The sequence below is a fragment of the Alosa alosa genome, chromosome 17, assembly GCF_017589495.1.
Source record: "Alosa alosa isolate M-15738 ecotype Scorff River chromosome 17, AALO_Geno_1.1, whole genome shotgun sequence".
Classification (NCBI taxonomy): domain Eukaryota; kingdom Metazoa; phylum Chordata; class Actinopteri; order Clupeiformes; family Clupeidae; genus Alosa; species Alosa alosa.
In genome coordinates, this window is record NC_063205.1 from 24547973 (window position 1) to 24569529 (window position 21557).

Here is a 21557-nt window from a genome sequence, read left to right on the forward strand (position 1 = left end):
TTGCTGTATAAATGTTGTATAAAAATGTAGTTGGTTATCAAAGTGAGATGGTGGCTGGCATAAGTCAGCGACGTTAGTTTGAGCACATAATTGACGTTTTGTTTCCATGTGTTCAATGGGAGCCGCAAATCGGTCAATGGCGGCGTCCAAAGAATATTTCTCCGGATGACGTGACAGCGGTCAACTGACAGCTGTTGACAGTTGGCCTTTGCTAATGCCGCCTAATTGTGGCAGGTCTCTCGGCACACTGCCTGATCTTTTCCTCCAGAATATTAATGTAGCCTCTTGTTTTAGTGTTACCGTTTACTCTGACAGTCACCAGAGGGGTCACCAGAGGGGTATTTCACAAAACCTAGATAAGGGATTAACCTGTGATTTTTAGGTTATCCTGGATGAATTTTAACCTGGCAATAGCCAGATGAATTTCGCTTCGCCTAGCTCCACTCATCCATCTGGAACCGATCCATTGAAGTGTTGCTTCAGAAGGCTGGGCCTAATCAAAAAATGCTTGCATATGATTGAATAAGCCACTTGTCCGTCATCTATTGACGTGCTACTTCAACCACTCACATCGAAACCAACCCGTGACGCTAATAACAGACTCACAGTCGCTTCTACGCTATGTCACATCTATGAAACTCCCGCCCTGCGTCCTGATTGGCTAAACCATAAAGTTGGTTGGAGAAATCACTCTCAATGGAAGAGGTCCCAGATGGATGTGAGTGAAGCTAGGCGGAGCTAAGCGGAACGACATTCATCTGGCTAGGGTCAGGTTAGATGAATTTAGCCTTGACTTGGTTTCACAAATAAGAGATGGCACCCGACCAGGCTAACAGCCAAGCTAAGTTAATTCTAATGGTATTTATGTCGTCTTATTGGTTCAGCTAGCCGTCATTCAAATCAGACCTCTGTCCTAATTTTTAAGGAGCTTTATTACATTTATATACTATTTGCTAAATGTATTTGCTCGCAAAACAAAACAGATTGTCTGCCTACTACCATATGAGTATTATTTTAATTGTGATAGCCTTATAATTATTAACATAGGCCTAGATACTCATTGTTTGCTTATTTTATTGATAGACGTTTGATGAATAGCCTACTGTAGTTGATTGGAAGTGGAAGGACAAGTGTTCAAAGGTATTTTCAACTATAATATTAAGGTATATCAAACTATGTGCATCTTTGCAGTTGCAAGCGCTTTCTTAATGACGTTGCGTGCCGAGACAAGGAAGCACTCACACGTGGGTGCTTACGTAAATTTGCATTTGGTTGGTCTACCACACCTACTCCTGCTGTTTTACAGAAATAGCCATGATTCCCCATTCCAAAAAGGACAACTTTACTTCATTGTTAGTCTGTCAAAAGCGGTTGTTCACTTTGTGTGAATGATACTATTTTCCGCATCTTTTTTATTCCAACCGTGGGCACTTTGGAGCAGAAACGAGAACGCGCACACATCCTGAATTACTTACACCTGGCTTGACATAGTCGCTCCTACTCATCCTGGATTGGCATTAGTGAAACGAGTTGAGCTAGGATGACCGGACAATGCTATGTCAAACCTCGCTTTATCGCTTATCCTGGATGTCTTAATTCTGCCTATGTGAAATACCCCTCAGGTCCCCCTGGTTGAAAAACATCCCAAAAGAATAATTTTCTCACCCCCACAATTGAAATAGACATGGCATCATTTGGGTTTCATGCTTCCTTTTGTATGCCATCAGGCCTAATCTCAGGCCATGTCCCTGGGTCAAAAAAAAAAAAAATTCCTGCGAAATCTAAATTCTTTGTCCAGGTGTGCCCATATAAAGGTTAAGCTGAGTTGTGTATGTTTGGATAGATAGATAGATACTTTATTGATCCCCAGGGGAAATTCAGGAGAAGAGTTATCCATGATCAGCATCCATGATGACCAAGTGATCCATTTTGGGGTGGGGTGAAAATTTTAACCACCAAAACACCATAGAATAGCTATAAAAATGTATTAGTTTTGGGTGTTTTTCAGACAATGGGACCTGGTGAACTTATCAAAGTAAACGGTAACACTAAAACAAGGGGCTACATTAAGATTTTTGGAGGAAAAGATCAGACAGGCTGCCGAAAGACCTGCCCTAATAGGCGGCATTTGACCATTAAACCACAAAATGATCCAAAACATACAGCCAAACAAGGCAAAAAATGGTTAACAGAGAACAATATCAACATTTTAGAGCCAGTGTCCATACCTCAGTCCGTCAAAAAAGTGAGCACAAGGCCAGAGTGATGGCAAATAATCGTTCCTCACTCAAAACCGGGATTCCTCTTAAAAAGGTACAGTCATTGTGGAGCCATGAATAGGCTTGGTAGGTATTTTATGAACCATTTTGAGAGCTGTGAATGCAAATAAAGATGTTTCTATTGATTATTTAAAAAGGGTATGAATCATTTTGGACATGCCATTTTTCATGGAAATGTTAAAGAGGAAAATGCTTTTTTTGATTCCATGTTTCTCCTACATTGTCTTGCAACCTTTTGGCATGTGACAGTGTCATTTTCAGTCAGAACAAACATATTGGTGAAGAGAAAAGCAACATTAAATCAATATCAAATCAAAGGCAAAATAGGGCCTGACATTTTCAGTTAGAAGATTATTACTATACACACTGAAAAATATTTTTGTTGGATAACTTCGCTGATTTGGCTTCACAATATTTTTTTTAAGAATAGACCTATGGGACTTAAAGGGGTGTGGTTCAGGATTTTGGACATAGGACCTCATTTCCAAATTAGCAAGTGTGATATTTATCAGTGGAGACCGTTTAACACATTTCCTCCAGTCCTTCTAATTGCAGAGTTTGCAGGTGCTAAGCTAGCGCAAGTCATCAATATGTGTTAGCCTGCCACTAAAAACAGTCTTACCAACTCCACAGTACACCCAAGGCAATGTATTGCTGATTCAATACCATGACCAAAATATTTAGGTCTTGGACAAGACACTTTGCTTGTTGCATCCATATGGGCTAGATACACAACAGATGTAGCATTTATTGTATCTTTTTTACCTTTTCTCTTTTCAGATCCATGGTCAACTGTGTTATCAGGCAGACCCACGTCATGGTGGTGGTTCTTGGACTTCATATTTTGTTTGGTTCTCCTGCTGGTAGGCCTAAACTTTACATGCACTATCTAGAAATATCTAATTTTGCCAATCTCTTATTAGAGTTGTTATATATGATCTTATCTCACTAAGATGTCATTCAGTGATAGATTGGACGTAGTCAATAACTAGACTTTGTGTGCAGAGAATATTTCAGCAGTCCTGCCTGTTGAATGTTAATGTTAATGGACTGCTCATTTGTGCATACCATGTAGTTCATACATAACTTGGTGTGATGGAAAAGATCAGAATGTAGTTTTGTTTAGAAATTATTAAAATGCCACACTATGTGTATTAACACAGATATCAGGGCTTAGATTTATTTAACTTTGTGCCAGAATTCAGACATTTGAGATTTGAAAATGTATTATTTTATTGTATATAAAGGCATCACAAATTCAGACAACTTTAGGCACCAGGATGTTCCATGTGTTAAGTTCTGTATATGTCATTCCTACAGGTTGCTGTCCAGTGACCAGCTTGTCCAGACCAGAGGAAACATCTGTAACCCTAAACACAGGATACAAGTCTACAGCTGCCACAGACATTCATTTGGTGGAGTGGTACTATAATGAGAGGGAATTGATTATGAGATATTATCCGGGATCAAAGTCAGTGATCCAGCCAGCTTACGAGGGTAGGGTGAAATTTGATGACAACGCCTTCTCTCTGGAGTTGATGAACATAAAGAGGAACGACAGTGGTTTATACCACTGCAAGATCACAGAGGAGAAACCCTTCTGTGCTGGATTCAGCCTTTCTGTCTTTGGTAAATCAATATAAAATTACATTCATTTAGAAGAGTGGAAAAAAGCGCATGCAGTTTGCCTCACAGTTATTATTTTAAATGGTGGGTGAAAAAGACTGGTGTTCAGTTAGGTTATGAGACGTTTAACTGAGGTCCTGACTCGCACAAAAGAGTAGGGGTTCCCCTACATAGCCATGCTCAAATTTCTATTCAGAATTTGAGTCTGGAACCGAAGCATTGGGACGTGATTATTGGGCGTCTTTCAACCAATACAGGGCGCGCATTACGAGGCGTGAAGCTGCGTGAAGCTTTAGTACCACTGAGTGCCGAGAGGAATCCCAGCCTACGAATTCAATAACAAAATAAATCATGCATAATTAAACATTACCTCGATTTAGGCTACTTGGGTATGGCTTAAGGCTTGACTACACGGTGGTAACGAAAATCGAAATTTGCTGTCTACATTATTGTCAGTGTTGGGGGTAACGCAACTACGCAAATCAAAACAGTGGTGTGATAATTGAGCCAGTAGAGAAATAAATGTTGTTGCCGATTTAATACTATCTACGCTACGCAATAGAGGCTTCGACAACTATGACCCACGTTTTGGTTTCGTAAATGATTAAATTATTTAAATTATTTTCATGGAGGGGGGGATTCCTTGTTAGTTTACGCAAACCAGGCCAAGAAGGCTGATTCTGATTTTGATAATATGATCTGCACAAAAGATAAACTTAGGTAAACAACGATTAGCAATCTGTTTATTTTATTTTATGAATCCTATACAGTAGATCACTTGCCACATTCTCACTTTCATTAGACAGATGCAATAGCCATTGGTCAAGTATTGAGTATAAAGCAATTAAGATAGTAGCCTATACAAAAAGTACTTCATACTATCATAAAAATTCGTTAAAATGAATAGCATTTTGCAACTTGACAAAACACTGGATTAAATATCGTAGGCACAGGAGAAAACTTGTACATCCATTGGCCTGTGGGGAGATCACATGCCAGTTGCCTCTCCCTTCAGTGCTATGACTCTGTTGATGACTTTGTCCAGATGGTCTATGTATTTATTGCAACGTTCGGCTGTGAGTTTGTTTCGGCAAAAAAACCTCTATTGCAGATATCAATGCGTCTTTGTTCATGGGTTTGGCCTCACAGCAGAGGCTTAGACAACTATGACCCAAGTTTTGGTTTTGTATATTAATTTGCCCAACTTATTGACTGCAATGTAGTCAATTGACTGCTTGACAGGTTATTTTTATTTTTCTGTACAATAAACAAATACATCTGCTTTATGCTGCAGAATTACGCACTTGGCCAGCCTATAGAACGGGCACATATTGGAGAAAATAGAGAATGTACGCACGCAAGAATCTGTAGGCTATTTGTGGCGGGTTACCAGCAAACAATGTTTAATGCATTAACAAGACGTCAAACGTTTTCTAAACAATACAGACAGAAAGGATGCAACAGGCAGCAAATGTAGAAGAGTAATTTCCAGTGGAAGAACAAAATTCTGAATTAAGCCCAAAGATATGAAGGCATATCTGGCAAGTTGTTATTTTTTGAAGACGTAAATAGTTGGGCAATAGTTGGGCCTAGTTTGCAAGAAGGAGACATAACGCGTGAGCATGCCACACTATCCACAGGTGTGGTAGCGGGGGGTAGGAGGATTACTGTTAGCGCAGGATTTATATAAAATTCTTTAACAGAAGGCCTGCCTGGAATGCAGGCTTGCCCAAAAAAAATACCTGTGGTTTGCGCAGCCTACAGTAAGTAAGTCTTAGTGAGTTAGGAGTCCTCTCGACTTCTTTTAAGCTGTCTCAGAGGTGGAAAGTTGCGTTCGTTGGGGGCAGGGCCGGATTAACAATTCATAGACCCTTGGGAACAAATGTCTGATGGCCCCCCCTGCCCTCCAGCCAACGTGAATCGGGCGGTCAGTTAATAGGCCTATATTGTGAAGATTTTTCTTGCCATTTAAGGCACGAGCACATCTGTGAGGCCAAGCCTCACCAAGTAGCCCGTTTGTTTACAACTAACATTACATTTAATTAAACTGCGTATAGGCTGTGCCGAAATAGTTTCAACATTTTTAATATCAGTGTCGGGTGAATTAGGAAATGTTCTCAAAGTAGCCTTATGGCTGAAAGCTGCTTGGGATCCCCCCTGTCAAGCAATAACCATACAAACACGATGCCTGCTCACTCATTGTTTCAAAAAGAGTAATTTCGGCTTTGTCGGAACTGGCCATTGTAGGCTAGTATGCTGGCCATATGTAGGCTGTTAATTCAAAAGTTTCCAAAAAGTTAAAAACCGATGACATGATGCGCGTCACTGACATAATGCGCAAATAATATAGCCTAGATATTCCAATATATTCGAATACATGTGTTTATCTTAGAGGGGATATTCGAACGTCATTTTTGAGCAATTTTGACAGCCCTAGTCCACTGTAGGCTACGCGAATCGTTTATTAACACCTTTCACCTAACCCCAGTGAGTGCGGGTCGCTATAATGCGTGTGAAATAGCACCGAGTAGCCAATGCGAAATAGCCTTAAAATCGTTCCTGCACCACTCTCTTGACAGGCTATGGACAACGGGCTGGTTGAAACAATAGCAAAGTATGCATATGTTGCATACTTTCTGTGCACTTTCAGTCACCTACACTAGGCCCTACACTGACTCCTGAACAGTTTACGTAACTCAGAAGGTTAATTGCGTTAACCCAAAATAAAAGGAAAAACACTTTCCTTTGTTTTTATAAACAGAAATTATATTTCGTTTTGACATCACGCCGTTAAAAAAACGAGATTAGCCTATCCATCCAGAAGCGTGCATTAGCTGACAGTAAGTGGAGGCAGTGGTTCTCAAACTTTGCCATATCCTACACTGGTGTAAAAGGCGTGTATGGTATCATATTTTTTGTAAAGGTCTGCCAGGGATATTCTTAGGCCTATGAATGGTGTGCCTTCTCACAAAAGCAGTTCGCTAGATCAGCTCAGCTTTCTCCTTCACCAACCTGTGAGGCAGTCACGTCGTCAGTGGCACTCTCAGGTCCTTCTCATCTGCTGATACAGCAACATGAGTATTCCACTATAGCATTGCTCCTTAGGGTTGGGCACCGAAACACGGTTATAATATGGCACCGGTGCCAACGCAAACGGTAGTAACTGCATCGAATAACAACGTGGATTTCGGTGCTTAAATTGCGTTTTATTTTTTATACGAGGCATCACTGCATTTTATCTCTAACGTCTTGCTCTGATAGCAACACATACAGATACAGTTAGCTAACATAAACACTGGATGTATAAACCAGAGGGTGCACCCCATAGGCGAGTGGACAGTGTTTGACAGCTTGCGTGAGCCCAAGTAGCTTACTTTAAAGCGATATCTCGAGCTCCTGTCAATATCTAGCAGTGGGCCTAACTACAAGCAAAAGGCTATGAAACAACATCAACAGTAGCCTATACACATTATCCTTGCTAATGCGCTAACTGGCATTTATTTGAAATGTTATCAGCAAAGTTGTAAGGTGAAAACTTTATTTCACGGTGTGTTCTAAACAACATTATAGCGTATTAATCTTTCATGTGCATGAGGCCCATATAGCATCACAATGAATATAAAGATCATGTTAAAAGTTAACATAAAGGTTACATCCCTGATGTCACTGAGCTGTCTAAGAGGCTACGAATCCATCTCCGTACGTTATCGCTAATTAAACTCAGTGACTGGTGTTGGCGCTTAGCCATAGTTGCTGTTAAAATGCCTACTAGGCTAGCGCTGGGAATCTAAACACTTCAACACCGACATGTAGCCTAGCATGTTCAAAACTATTGCTTGTTATGGGTTAGGACATGACATTTCTTGAAGCATTTGGGAACATACTGAATTAACTGGAAAGTAGAGTCCCTGTTAGATTAGCTTGCTTGCAAATGACGTTGTCCATGACCTGGCAGTTTTATGGCAAGCGGCTTTAACATACCTATGGCAAACCGCCTACACTGGGTAAATTTGAAAGCAGAGCTTAGCCTACCATTCTGTGTGCATGCATGGCAAGCTATTTTAACATTTAAATGTATTATTCGTAGGAGCAATGAGATATTGATAGTAAATTGAATATAACAGATCAATTTCATGTTCAAATGTGTCATCAATAAAAAAAACACAATTCATGCTTTAGACCATTTTAATGTAAAACATTTTAAAAACAAAGTACCGGTTCAAGCACTGTTTCGGCACCGGCACCGTTTTAAAAGTATCAATTTAGCACCGGTATCGGATAAAACCCAAACGATACCCAACCCCATTGCTCCTCATTGCCTTTCTCCTTTCCTTTTCAGAATGTTCTTTCTATCCATAATCATAAGTCTTTCTTCAGTGAATTAGCAAGATACCATCAGAAGCCAACAATCATAAAACACCTGTGCGCGCGCTCTCTCTCCCCTGCGCATGAAGCTGTCTGCGTGTTGTAGGCTAGATTTGCGTGAGTTCTTTCTGCTTTACTTTTGTGAGTTGCGAGATGTTCTAGACGTTCTATGAGGTACCAGTGCTTAGCTGTGTCACAAAACAATAAGCTTTGTCAGACTACTTTTAAAATGATATTCAGGGCTATATACATTTTAAACGGGGCTGAGAACCCGAAAAAGCCTTGCGTTAATCAGGTGGGAAGTGTCAGGAATTTTCATACGAGAGACGCTCTCATTGGTGGTTAGTATATGGAGTAGGGGATTAACAGCAACATAGCCAATCACATTATGAGAGATGCTGAATTTTACATCAACTGCGATGTTTGATTTTAAATTAATGTAAATTTAGTCGGGACTGTAAGCTGGTACACGTGGGTGCTTGATGTTTTCCGTGGGTGCTCGAGCGACGGAGCACCCACGGTATCGGCGCCTATGACAAGCGCATATCTCGCGGTTGCATCCATTACAAACAAACATGCAATGTGAACGTCTGGGATTGGGGAGAGCACTAAATGCTCTACTGAATAAGCACAAAGTCAAACCTTTCAATGAAAAACACTCTTTAATAATCAAAAAAATAAACGCTATGAAGTAAACTTGTGACCATCAAAAATTGTTTATCGCCTGTAACTCCGTGACAACAGGACGTAACAGGAAGGCATTTGGCTGAGCAACGGAGGTTAATATGCTCTATATTTTGTCCAAATGATGTCTGTCTATCATCGTTGCACTCGGAGAAAACCAGAATGTTTAATTTGTCCCTGCGTTTCTTCTCGGCTGCAAGCGGGATTCACTGCGAAGTTAACCAAAATATATTTTTATTAGGGCAGGGCAGGCATATTTCTGGCTATTAAATTATTTCTAAACCAGTCTGCTAAAGTCTGTAGTGAAGTCTGTGTAGGGTTTTCCAGGCTCCATTTCTTTTTACGAGACACCCTGCTCACTTGAGACATCTGCCGGTTGTTTGGGTTGTTGCAGCGTCAAGCAGCGTCACTGGAAAAATACAAATTAAAGTCGCGTGATCCTGCACGCGGACCGCGAGGGAAGCTGCCCAAGTCGAAGCACTGCCCACTGTATGCCAGGGTTGGGTAGTAACGGATTACATGTAATCTGGATTACGTAATCAGATTACAAAAATCATTAACTATAATCAGCCCAGATTACAATAAAAAAAATTGTGTAATCAGATTACAGTTACATTGTTGGGGATTACCTGATTACATTTTATCATGCAAACAATGCAACTTTTTTATGATGGCCTAGCTATCTTTTAGTTTGACAAGCTTCGGGATTGCCGGTTTGATCCCCGACCAGTAGAAAAAATGTGGGTGGGGGAAGTGGTTGAGCACTGCTCTCCCATGCCCACATCCACGGCTGAAGTGCCCTTGAGTAAGGCACCTAACCCCTCACTGATCCCTGAGCGCCGCTGTAGCAGATAGCTCACTGCTCCGGGTTGGTGTGTGCTTCATCTCACTGTGTGTTCACTGTGTGCTCTGTGTGCTTCACTAATTCATGGATTGGGAGACCAAATTTCCCTCACGGGATCAAAAGAGTATCTATACTTACTTACTAACTTATTTACTATTGGGACAGGTCTCTCGGCACACTGCCTAATCTTTTCCTCCTAATCTTAATGTAGCCTCTTATTTTAGTGTTACCGTTTACTTTGAGAAAGTCACCAGGTCCCCCTGGTTGAAAAACATCCCCAAAGGAATAATTTTCTCACCCCCACAATTGAAATGGAAATGGTGTCATTCAATCTCAGACCATGTCCCTGGGTCAAAAAAAGCTAAATTCATTGTCCAGGTGTGCCCTTATAAAGGTTAAGCTGAGTTGTGCATGTTTGGAGAATAGTGATCCATGATCACATCCATGATGACTAAGTGATCCATTTTGTGATGGGGTAAAAATTTCAACCGCCAAAACACCACCCCAAAGTGGAGAATGGCTATAAAAATGTATTAGTTTTGGGTGTTTTTCAGACAATGGGACCTGGTGACCTCAAAGTAAATGGTAATACTAAAACAAGGGGCTACATTAAGATTTTGGGGGGAAAAGATCAGTTAATTCACACAGGAATGCTTTACTCAGAGCAAAGAGATTTCTTAGATGTAATGAAATAATGAAGAGAAAAATAGAATGATAATTCTTTCATCAATTCAGTGGTGGTGTCTTTTACTTAAGGGACATATTTATTGAAGTAATCAGATTATGTTACATGTTTTTGGTAATCCAACTGATTACGTTACTGATTACAAAAATTGCCATGTAATTTGTAGTCAGTAATGGATTACATTTCAAAGTAATCTGACCCCAACCCTGCTGTATGCACAATGTTAGGTCGTTTTTATAAAATGTCTGTACACTTACAAAGTTCTCAATGCTTCATTTTACATGTATGCTACCATGGAAGTGTGGTGCTATTTTGAGCCTTGTTAGTGGTATAGAAATAGCGATTTCTTTTTACTTTGTGTGTGCCCCGAAGACTAGCGTTAAAACGCTAATTAGCGGTTTGTGGTAAAACTTGTCACGTTCGATTAGCATGAAAACACATCCCAGAGAACGGACGAACTCGGTACATATGTGTTATTAACCCCTAGGTTCATTTTGCGCCGGAATTGTCTTTTGTGATATTTCTGTATCTTCTCTTTTTCTGTTTTCAGAATCCATTTCTGAAAAGAAAGTGACCTCTACTGCCCAAATCACAAGTCCTGCATCTCTCTTGATACTTACTGCTGTTGTTTTAGGGTGTTTTCCCATAAAGAAATAAACAGAATGATATTTACTTGATGGTCATATTGCTGAATGCTTCTAATTTATTGCATTTTATATTTGTATGTATGTATGTGGATGATGTAACATCGAACTTTCTCAAAACACATCCGAATGACATGATTTGGATGTCAACTCAACGTATGTACTCCCAATCATCCGTAAATCGATCTAAAGTGCATTTTACTCCGGATGATTCCTTTAAACAATAGTATTCACAAGGATACAAGGAAGTTTATTGTCACATGCATATAGTTACTGGAAGTAAGAAATGCAGTGAAATTATGTCTGGTGTCAGCCTATTTGTGCATTAATGGGGGGGGTAAAAAGTGCAGTAGAAGAGGGGTTTAGTAGATTAAGTGGCAAGGGCTGCATAAAAAGGTGGGGGAGGATTGGGATTGGGTGGGGGCACCAACAAGGAGCACCCAAGAGCAACAGGGGCAAAGAAAACTCCTTACCAAGGAAGAAACCTTGGGCAGATCCACGGCTCAAGGGGCTAACCCAACTGCCGGGGTCTTGGTGTGTGTGTTGGGGGATGACAGGGGAGATGGGATAGTGTGCTGTGTATGTGGGGGGAGGGCAGTGTGCAATATGTGTGTTGGAGAAGCTTCCCTCATGAGACAATGTGCTGTGTATTGGGGGGCAGTGTACTGTAAGTATGTTGGGGATGTGTGTTGGAGAAGCTTCCTGATGAAATAATGTGCTGTGTATGTAGGGGGCAGGGACTTACCCGACAAGCAGAGTACTGTATGTAATGTATGTAGTGATGACAGTGAAGATGTGTGTGTGAACACGCGGGAGGGAGTGGAGCAGTGACTGTGTGTGTGTGGGTGGGTGGGGGCAGTGTGCTGTAAGTATGTAGAGGATGTGTGTTGGAGAAGATCCTGAAGACAATGTGCTGTGTATGTGGGGGCAGTGTGCAGCAAGTATGTAGAGGAGGCTTACTGTAGCAAGCAGTGTGCTGTATGTATGTGAAGTGATGACAGTGATGATGTAAGTGTGTGTGTTGTGGGGCAGAAAGGCTAGGCAATCAAGGACATGGGTAGATGGAGGAGAAATCAAAAATAATAAATAAAAAGTGTGCAAAAGTTGGAGAAAGTCAGATATTTGTGTGTGTGTGTGTGTGTGTGTGTTTTGACGTGTGATGAAATAAAAAAATAAATAAAAGGTCTGTAGCATAGGGAGAGGGATGTAAAAGTGCTAAAAGTCTTGTAGGTGGGGGGTGAATGTGTGCAAAGTCAGTAGTGTGAGTTCAGAGTTCGGATGGCCTGGGGATAAAAACTTCTCCTGAGTCTCTCAGTTCTGGCTTTGTGACTACATAGGCGTCTTCTTGATTTCAGCGGTAGGAATAATCCATTGTTAGGATGAGAAGAGTCCTTCAGAATCTTTTGGGCTCTTGAGTACTCTTCTGGAATAGATATCTTGTAGAGCAGGGAGTTGAGTTCTTATAGAGCGCACTACTCTCTGCAGAGTACTACAACCGCTGAAGTGTAGAAGGCCTTCATGATGGATGTAGAAACTTTGAATTTCCTTAGCTGACGAAGGAAGTAGAGTCGTTGTCTGGACTTCTTCAGAACATATTGAGTGTTAACAGTCCATGTTAGGTCTTCAGTAATGTGGACACCAAGGTATTTAAAACTTGTGACTCTCTCTACAGGTTGCACGCTGATCATTAGTGGGGTGTAACAGTAGTTCTGCTGCTGCCTTCTGTAATCCACTACCATTTCCTTGGTTTTATTGATATTCAGTGTCAAGCTGTTAGGTTGACACCACTGTGCCACCTCATCAACCTGATCCAAGTAGAGCTGTTCATTGTTGTTACTAATCAGGCCCAAGATCACTGTGTCATCGGCAAACTTGATGATGGAGGTATGACTACTGTTGGCTTTGCAGTCATGTGTGTAGATGTTGTACAGCAGTGGACTCAAAACACAGCCTTGGGGAGCACCAGTGCTGATGGTTAATGAGTCAGAAGTCAGACCCCCCACTCTAACCACTTGTGAACGGTTGGTGAGGAAGTCAAATATCCAGTGACACAGGGTGGTGTTCAGTCCTAAGATCCCTTGGGGATCAATAAAGTATCTATCTATCTATCTATCTATCTATGTATCTAATAAATATTGCTACAAACACCTGTTCTACTCATTTCAACTGGCTGCTCAAAACTGCTCAACAAATCCAAAATCTTTTTGGATTCAATTTTTCAACAGTAACGCAAATAGTTACTTTCCCTGGTAACGAGTTACTCTGATCATAGAGTAATTCAGTTACTAACTCAGTTACTTTTTGGAACAAATAGTGAGTAACTACTATAACTAATTACTTTTTTAAAGTAATATTCCCAACACTGGCTTTGGTGCATAATGGATGAAAGCAGCTTCTCCAATTTGCTTGTGGAGCACTTTTGTTACAATTAAAAGATTAACATTGGAAGATCTAAGTTTCCTTTGTGGTTGATACGATATTAAAAGCCCAGAGATATATGAAGGTGCTATGCCATTCAGAGCTTTGTAAGTAATTACCGGTAACATAACCTTAAAATCAATTCTATAGGAAACAGGGAGCCAGTGCAGTTCAGCTAACACAGGGGTGATGTGTAGAATCTTTTGGTTAAAAGTCTAGCAGCAGAGTTCTGTATGAGTTCCAATTTCTTTATATCAGCCTAGACACAGTGTCAAGTTAATTGGGCTAGATTTAAGTTTGTCTCCCTTTAAAGGAAAATTCTGGCCATTTTTCACATAGATCTGTTTCTTGGGGTCACTGAGTACTGTCAGTAAGGGCGGGGTGCCACTTAGCTGGAGTTGCTGGAGCCAACAGCTGGAGTAGCCAGGCAGCTACAGTGCTACACTCTGGGGGATAATCATAATCAAGCAAACTCGGGCTATGTGATATTATGAAGACCTCTCAAGGGTCAACAGTTTTTTCTGGTTAATGTTATTATCGAAATTCAGCAGAATTCAGTCGAAAATCAGAAACAGCATGTTCACATGCTGCACGCGGCAGCAGCGCTAAGCCGTATAAGATAGAGTCCCATGTCTCGGGTGAGACAGGAATTCGCATTTGTAACATGCTATTGTTTTTAAAGCCAAATTGCTATAATTTAAAGACAGGTTGTAATAGCTAAGTGGGAATTTATGAAAGCATAGGGAGGGAAAGTAATCTCATCGCCATCTAGTGGTTGTGAGTTTAGCGGAGTGGATGGGATTTTTTTTTTAGAAAGAATATATCTCGGGGATCTTAATTTAATGCCTTCCATATGTTAGGCACTGGGGTCACCTCTATTGCTTCAAGTGGTCATACCTTATTTTTAGGATCAGTTGAATTGTTTTGAGTTTTTGTCTTAACACGGTGATAAGGAACTACAGCTGCATGTGACGTCACATGTTTGGGCGCTTAATCTTTAACTGATCAATACGCAATTTGCTTAACTGGCTTAACATATTTTTGTAATAACGGAACGTGATGTAAACCGCGAGGTGAACCTTTATGTCAGGATAACTGGTGTTGTGCTTCTACTCACATGAAGAGCTAGCTGTAAGTGTTAAGTGTCAATGCTAACCAGGCTAATAAACAAACCATGCTAACGTGAGTAAGTTGAAGGGTAAAGTCACGTGACTTCTTTTGTAGTTTGTTTATGAAACAAAAGGAGCAATTTCGATTTTCTTAAATAAGGCAAAATAGGGTCTGACATTTTCACAGTATAGAATATTATTACTGTATAGACACTGAAAAATATTTTTGGTGGATAACATCGCTGATTTGGCTTCACAATATTTTTTTTAAAATAGGTCTATGGGACTTAACATTGGAGCTGCTCTTCGATAGGAACGCAACCACTTGGGGCGCTGGTTTTCACTTTCCCTCCCTATACTCAAAAGGCAAATGTTATTGAAGACGTCATTAAAGGAATGCATCATGGTCTGAAACATTCATTAACAATGTTACCATCCAAAGATACATTTAGAACGGTGAAAACAAGAACATAACAACAAGAACCTTATGGCATAACTTGGATGATTACAACAACGCATAACTATCCAAAAATGTTTTATCACTAAGTGAACTGTCCACGTTTGTGACAGGCCAGCAGTAGGCTATGGCTGATTGTTTTCTGTGCTAACGTTACCAGTTAGCCACTATGTAGGCTAGCATTCAGTAGCCTACACTAGCCTTACCATCTTGTTTTGGAATATGAATTTTTGGAGCTGGTCTTCCTGCTTTGATAAACATTATCAGTGTATTCGCAGTGTATTTGAATGTATAAAAGATTTGAGATTGTCCTCTGATTCCATTGTAGGCCTACTGTTTATTTCACGAGCAAAAAACAAGCTTTCCGTTCAACATAAGATTCGTAGTTTGACTGCAAATAACGTTCTTGAACCGTTGCCGCTAAAAACAGCACCCCCTATCGCAATTGATCTGTCGCTAAGCGCCACCCTTAGAACGCTGTTGACTGCCAATGACAGTCCAGCCTCAACGGGACTCGGACATCAGCTCGGACAACTCCATAGGAAACGACAGGGGGCAGGCATAAAATGACAAATTAATGGTTAATAATGGAGTTTATTAACTCAAAAAACCCCGACGGATAACCATGGTCAAACGTTTTGCATTGGGGACGTGTAATACTGATAGCCGGTACCCTGAGAGGCTAGAAAACGGGGTATATTTTCATCAAAAGTAGCCTACAGGACGTCTCTCGCGTTTGCAACCGCTCGACGTAATGTAGGCAACTAAGCCAACAACGTGGGCACAGGTTCCCTGTTAAATCCCAAGATGAAACTGCTCATTAACCAACTACTATATTCTTACTACATCAAATATTAACGTAACCTAACATATCTTAGTATCAATCTTCCACTAGCTAGCTAGCTAGCATTAACATCAATGGGATTTGCACGGCTACTCGCCACAACTGCTTGTCACCTTGTATGTATTCAAAAGTTTTGAATACACCCCTCCATAGCATAATTAAGTCCCTTTTAATAGCTTCTGGAGGAAAGTAAATCCTTTTATCGACCAAAACGTCCTCAAAGCCTGCTTTCATATACTGTCAGCTGCCATTGTCCACAATGTATTTCTAATCAAGTCTGGTTTGTTTGTTCGAGTTTTCACACGGTAACAATGGGGGGCGGGGCTTAGCGACAGGTCAATTCCACCAATCAGGGATAAGATATGAGCCATGTGACAGACTCCTCAGACTTCCTTAACGATCACACATGGACATTTTCAAGTTGTTAGTGCCATTTATCCTGGAGTAAGGAGAAAAATTCAACATCAGAGGTAAGAAAGTAACTTTTTTTTTTTAGATTTATTTTTTTCTAGTGCTTTTACCATTGTAGATACAGTTGTATGAGTTACATCAGGTCAAACTATAGTTTCCCTAGTAAAGAATGGTGTAGCTCTCTCTTGCTAATGTCAAAGCACCATGCTAATACAGCTAGCTAAACAATGGATGACAGTGGTGGGGTAGGTTGTAACACAGTTTTTGAATATGTTACAACCTGTGGAATGGGGCTAGTAGACCCATTTAATGTCTGTTTAATTTCATCTTTGTGTGTGTGACTGTTCAGCCCTCTCTCTCTTTCCATGAGAGACACAAATACATACACACACAAAAGTATAAACGTTGTGGTTTTTATATTTAGTTTAAAACGTTAATATGATCTCCATTCTCTATGTGAAGAACGGATTGTATGGTATACAATATGTTGGTGAATCTATTTTCACACCCTGTGTACCCTGTTTATGCAATAAATCAGTATATCAAATGGAATTCCATTGTTTTTCGGAATTTTTTTTACCTGTTACAATCTACCCAAATAGGTGTTACAATCTACCCCAGTAGTGGGGTAGGTTGTAACAAAGGTACACACTGTATTTGTCATAATCTCACAAATTCTGTAATATAGTAAAAGAGATTTAAATGGTTGCCACTTGTAGTAGACAAATGTGGATACTGTGCCAAAAAGTTCCAGAACTGTAGCTTTAAAAGAAAGGGTAGTTTTAGGTGCTGAAGAAAAATGTGTTACAACCATACCCGGTCTTCCCTACGTCACTAGGCCTACAGTTTCAACTTCGGATCTACACATTAATTCACACCAATACGAAAATAGAAAAACTTTGACAAGCATCCCAAGTAGGCTATATACCACACACAGCCATACATAATTATATTTTTTTAAGATTAGATTGTTGCACCGTTTATGTTTGTGTCACTTAAGAAGACGGTTGAAGATGAAGAGGTCGAGTAAGAAAGTGAGAAAATGTGTAGGCTTAAATAATGTTTCTCTACTTTTAAGGAACTTGGAACTTGGTTTTCACACAGACATTGTTATGGTTAGGGTTATGGATTTGGCAGACGCCTTTGTCCAAAGCGACACACAAATACAAAACAACATAATATTTAAAATTAAACAGGGACAGATTAGAATGTTGGTCAAATATAATAAGGAGAATAGTAATAATAAACCATATCAATTCAGTCAATAGCCTAATAAAATAAGCAATGAAAATAAGGGGAAAAGCAATAATAAAACAATAAAGTCCATTCAATCAATAATATAAAAACAATGACATGGTAAGACTACATTAAGGATAATATCAATAATAAACAATAATATCAAATTAATCAACAGCCTAATGAAAATAAAACAATATTATACAAACCATAACACATAAGCGCTTAAACAAATAAGTACATGTTGAACAGGAATGTCTTTAGACCCCTCTTAAACGACCCAAAACTACCACATGAACGGAGCGCACTGGGCAACTCATTCCACCAACATGGAACCACTGAGGAATAGAGTCTTGAATTAGACCTAGTTTTTATGACTGGTCGACATAACAGACGCTCATCAGAAGACCGCAGTGGGCGGTTGGGGATGTAAGGCTTGATTATTGAATTAAAATAACTAAGAGCAGATCCAGTCAGTGTCCTATAGGCCAAAGTGAGAGATTTAAATGTAATTCTGGCTACTATAGGGAGCCAATGGAGAGTAACTAGGAGAGGAGTATGTGTCCTCTTTGGCTGATTGAAGACCAGGCGTGCTCCAGCATTCTGAATCAGCTGTAATGATCTTATTACACAAGCCAGCTACTAGTGAATTACAATAGTTCAATTTAGAGATGACCATGGTCTGAACAAGATGTTGTGTGGAATCTTGTGTCAGATAAGGTCTGATCTTCCTAATGTTGTAAAGCATAAACCGACATGATTTTGCAATAGAAGCTACATGCTCAGAGAAGTTAAGTCGGTCATCAATTACAACGCCCAAGTTACGTGCCAATCTAGTTGGGGTCAGTGAAGTTGAGTCAAGCTGGATGTTAATCTGTGCAGAAATCCGGTGGGAAACGCTAGAGAGAAACGCTATACATACACCATCAACTGTGAGACCTTATATAAAGAGATGTCTGCCTGTCCTAATAAGTCACCACATAACAAAAATATAACATGTAACACATATATCCCAGCCAGTTATGCCGTAGGCAGTGAGATTATTAGGCATTGCATCCTGTCACTCTGTTTGGAACATCGCAGTTCGGGTTGATAAGATTCAGTTAATGCGAGTATGGGTCGTCTCAAAGTTTGGGACAACCAAACAGCAGAGTAGGCAAAGCAAATCATAATTGTTAGGTTACCAATAGCTGTCTTTTTTCTATCGGAAATCGTGACATAAGCTCATTGGTTTCTTTTTTCTTTTCTTTCTTGTTCGTGTGTTGGGTAGTGAAGCGATAATGCATTTAAATCAATGTAGGCTACATCAGAGCCGATATGGCCAGATCTGCTGCTGTGTAAAGGTATTTCTGTCCTACCCAAATTTGCTGAACTACTTGCGAAGTAGCCTATTCATCACAGACATCACATGTATCACACGAAAGAGATTTTTCTCAGCTTTTAAACATTGTTGGTGGTTAGTTGTTGTGGTAAACGGTTCGCGAGAAAAGTAACTAATTTAATCATATTTTCTGCGCCCATCTCCCTACCCATTCATCTTGGTGGAATACTTTGCGAACTTTGCCTCAACACATGACAAACAAACCATATATCAGAATAAACAGCTGACCTTACCGAACACAAAGGTGTAAAGCACTCCCCTGTACAGTTAGCCATTCCAGAGTAATCCGGTTTTAAATTTGCAGCAATGTCTATATGCATGTCTCCAACTTTGGGGTATAGCCTATTATGGCAGCCGATTGCATTCCGAGCTACAGTCAACTCTTGCAGGCATTAAATGAGGGTCGGGTAGGTGCGGATCGACTCTCCTGACGGGTCGGGTGGGTGCGGATGTTAAAAAACCTTAACCGCGCAACACTACTTCACACATATCCAGGCAGGTGTGCATGCTGTGAGGATGTCATTGTACGCGCCTATCGCATGGTTTAGACTCGATGGGGATTTTTTCGGTCGCCATTGGTTTGCACATTTTTAGAAGTGGTGGGGACAAAATTCAAATTATAAATAGTGGTGGGGACATGTCCCCCCCGTCCCTCCCGTAATCTACGCGTATGTCCTTATGCACTATGCACAACTTTTATTTACTAGCGACTAGCCTAAAACCGTCAGGCTGAAGGGAGGCTAATTACTCTCACGTATTTTCTTAAAGTGACAGGCACTCAATTACACCTACTCATCACCAATGTGCACTCAATTAGACCTACACACCACATTAAAGATATGCCTAAATGTTATAGTTTAAACGTCAATATGAAGCATTCAAATTACTAAATATGTTTAGCTACTAGTAATTACTAGTAAAATGCTATACATTAAAAAATACATTATTAACTAAATACACTCTATATGAATTTTAAAATATATGAAATAGAAACATATCACATAAGCCATCATTTTCAGTGTGTGTTTGTCTGTGTGTGGAGAGAGTCAAGCAGAATCTAGGATTTTAAAAAAGTATTGAAGAAGTATCGAAATTGCAACCCCCCTCCCCTAAATTGTGTAAATCCCCCCTACATGAATAACCTAAGGGGGGAATTCCCCCCCATTTTGAAAAATGAATTTTAAGCCCTGCAGCTGGAGGACCCTGGAAACATACAATGCTTGACCTGGGGAACACGGGACCCCTGTCCCTGATCCCATTACATATAAACCTGAGGAGCATAGGAGCCTGCTCTGACCTCAGTTATTGGCCTAATCTAGTGTCAAAGGGGTGTGATATCCACTATATTGCTCAATTTTATTCATTTTACCACTGGATTAAGTATAGCTTCTAAATGCATAAAAGGACACAGTCTGTAATTTGGACATACAATAGTGTCAGGGCAGGGCTTTATTTTTGATCACATGAGCTTTGCTTCTGGTTCGTCTGACTGGCCCCTGTGGCAGAGGCCCTTACTGTACATAAGTGGGTGCTGGTGGGGGTGCTGTTGGGTAACATACTTTTCAAAGCTTCAGTTTGGGAGCTTTTGGGTGGAAATGTTCTGGTGGTGGTGCAACCAAAACATAAGCAACTCTCGCCATGTGATAAATTACACTACACATTTGGCACTGCACATATTTAACTGAGACCCTTTCAGGTTTCTATTTTTGGGAGAAATGTATTGACAATTCATCCAGTAGCATTTTTAAAGGTACAGGAGCAAGATTTTTTTGTACGGTCACAATTGTGACTGCTGGTATTAAACGTGTTAAGGGTTCTACACATTGGAAGCGGCATGCACTTGCCTCTAGGTCACGCTTGGTTGAGCTAATGGCCCAAAAACTTCTGCTGTGCTTGCTGCCGGGTTCAGTGCAAAATATCTGTGATTTACAACATGGCGCAGTCAAAGTTAAACATGGTTCAACAGACCAGTTCTTGCACACGCAAGCCATTGAAAATAAAGGGTTTCAGAGTGTGTGGTGCTGTTTGTGCATGCTAAAAGCCCCTTCAATTTAGGATTTGTTGCTTTTCCATAGTAGGCTAAAATCGGTATCAACAACTGCTCTTTCTGCAATACGAGCACTTTTATATATAATGTGTGTGTGTGTGTACACTGTGCTTTTATAGATCATGTCTTAAAATATTATGTAAAAATGTTATTTAATAAGATTTTTAAAGCATTTTAGGGCTCCAAATATCACTTTTGTACTTGTCCCTTACCTGAAGCCAGTGTAAGTTTGATCTTATAAGTTTAGGTGTAAGGTGTGACTTAAACCTTACGTTGAAACTGACTAGTTTCAAACTAGTGCTGCAATAATAAACTGAACTAAATTCCATATTAAATTAATTTTACAAAGCAAAACAAATCGTTTCTAAGGCAACAAAAATTGGCAAGTGAGCACCAGGTGGGGCAGCCGTGGCCTACTGGTAAGCGCTTCGGACTTGTAACCAAAGATTGTAGAGCGTAGCGCTCTAGAATCTTTGCTTGTAACTGGAGGTTTGCCGGTTCGAACCAAAGATTCTAGAATCTTTGGT

The 21557-nt window shown here is 40.2% G+C and overlaps 1 protein-coding gene across 1 annotated transcript in view; it reads left to right on the forward strand.

Annotated features, from left to right (window-relative positions):
- LOC125310657 (SLAM family member 9-like) overlaps positions 1 to 11155 on the forward strand; it is a 28402-nt gene extending 17247 nt beyond the window's left edge. The window contains exons 2-4 of the mRNA XM_048268280.1: positions 3060 to 3142; positions 3600 to 3908; positions 11034 to 11155. Coding sequence (XP_048124237.1) covers positions 3064 to 3142; positions 3600 to 3908; positions 11034 to 11140 — 495 coding nt within the window. The 5' untranslated portion in view covers positions 3060 to 3063 and the 3' untranslated portion in view covers positions 11141 to 11155. The remainder of the gene's footprint in view (positions 1 to 3059; positions 3143 to 3599; positions 3909 to 11033) is intronic.
- The last annotated feature ends 10402 nt before the right edge of the window (positions 11156 to 21557 follow it).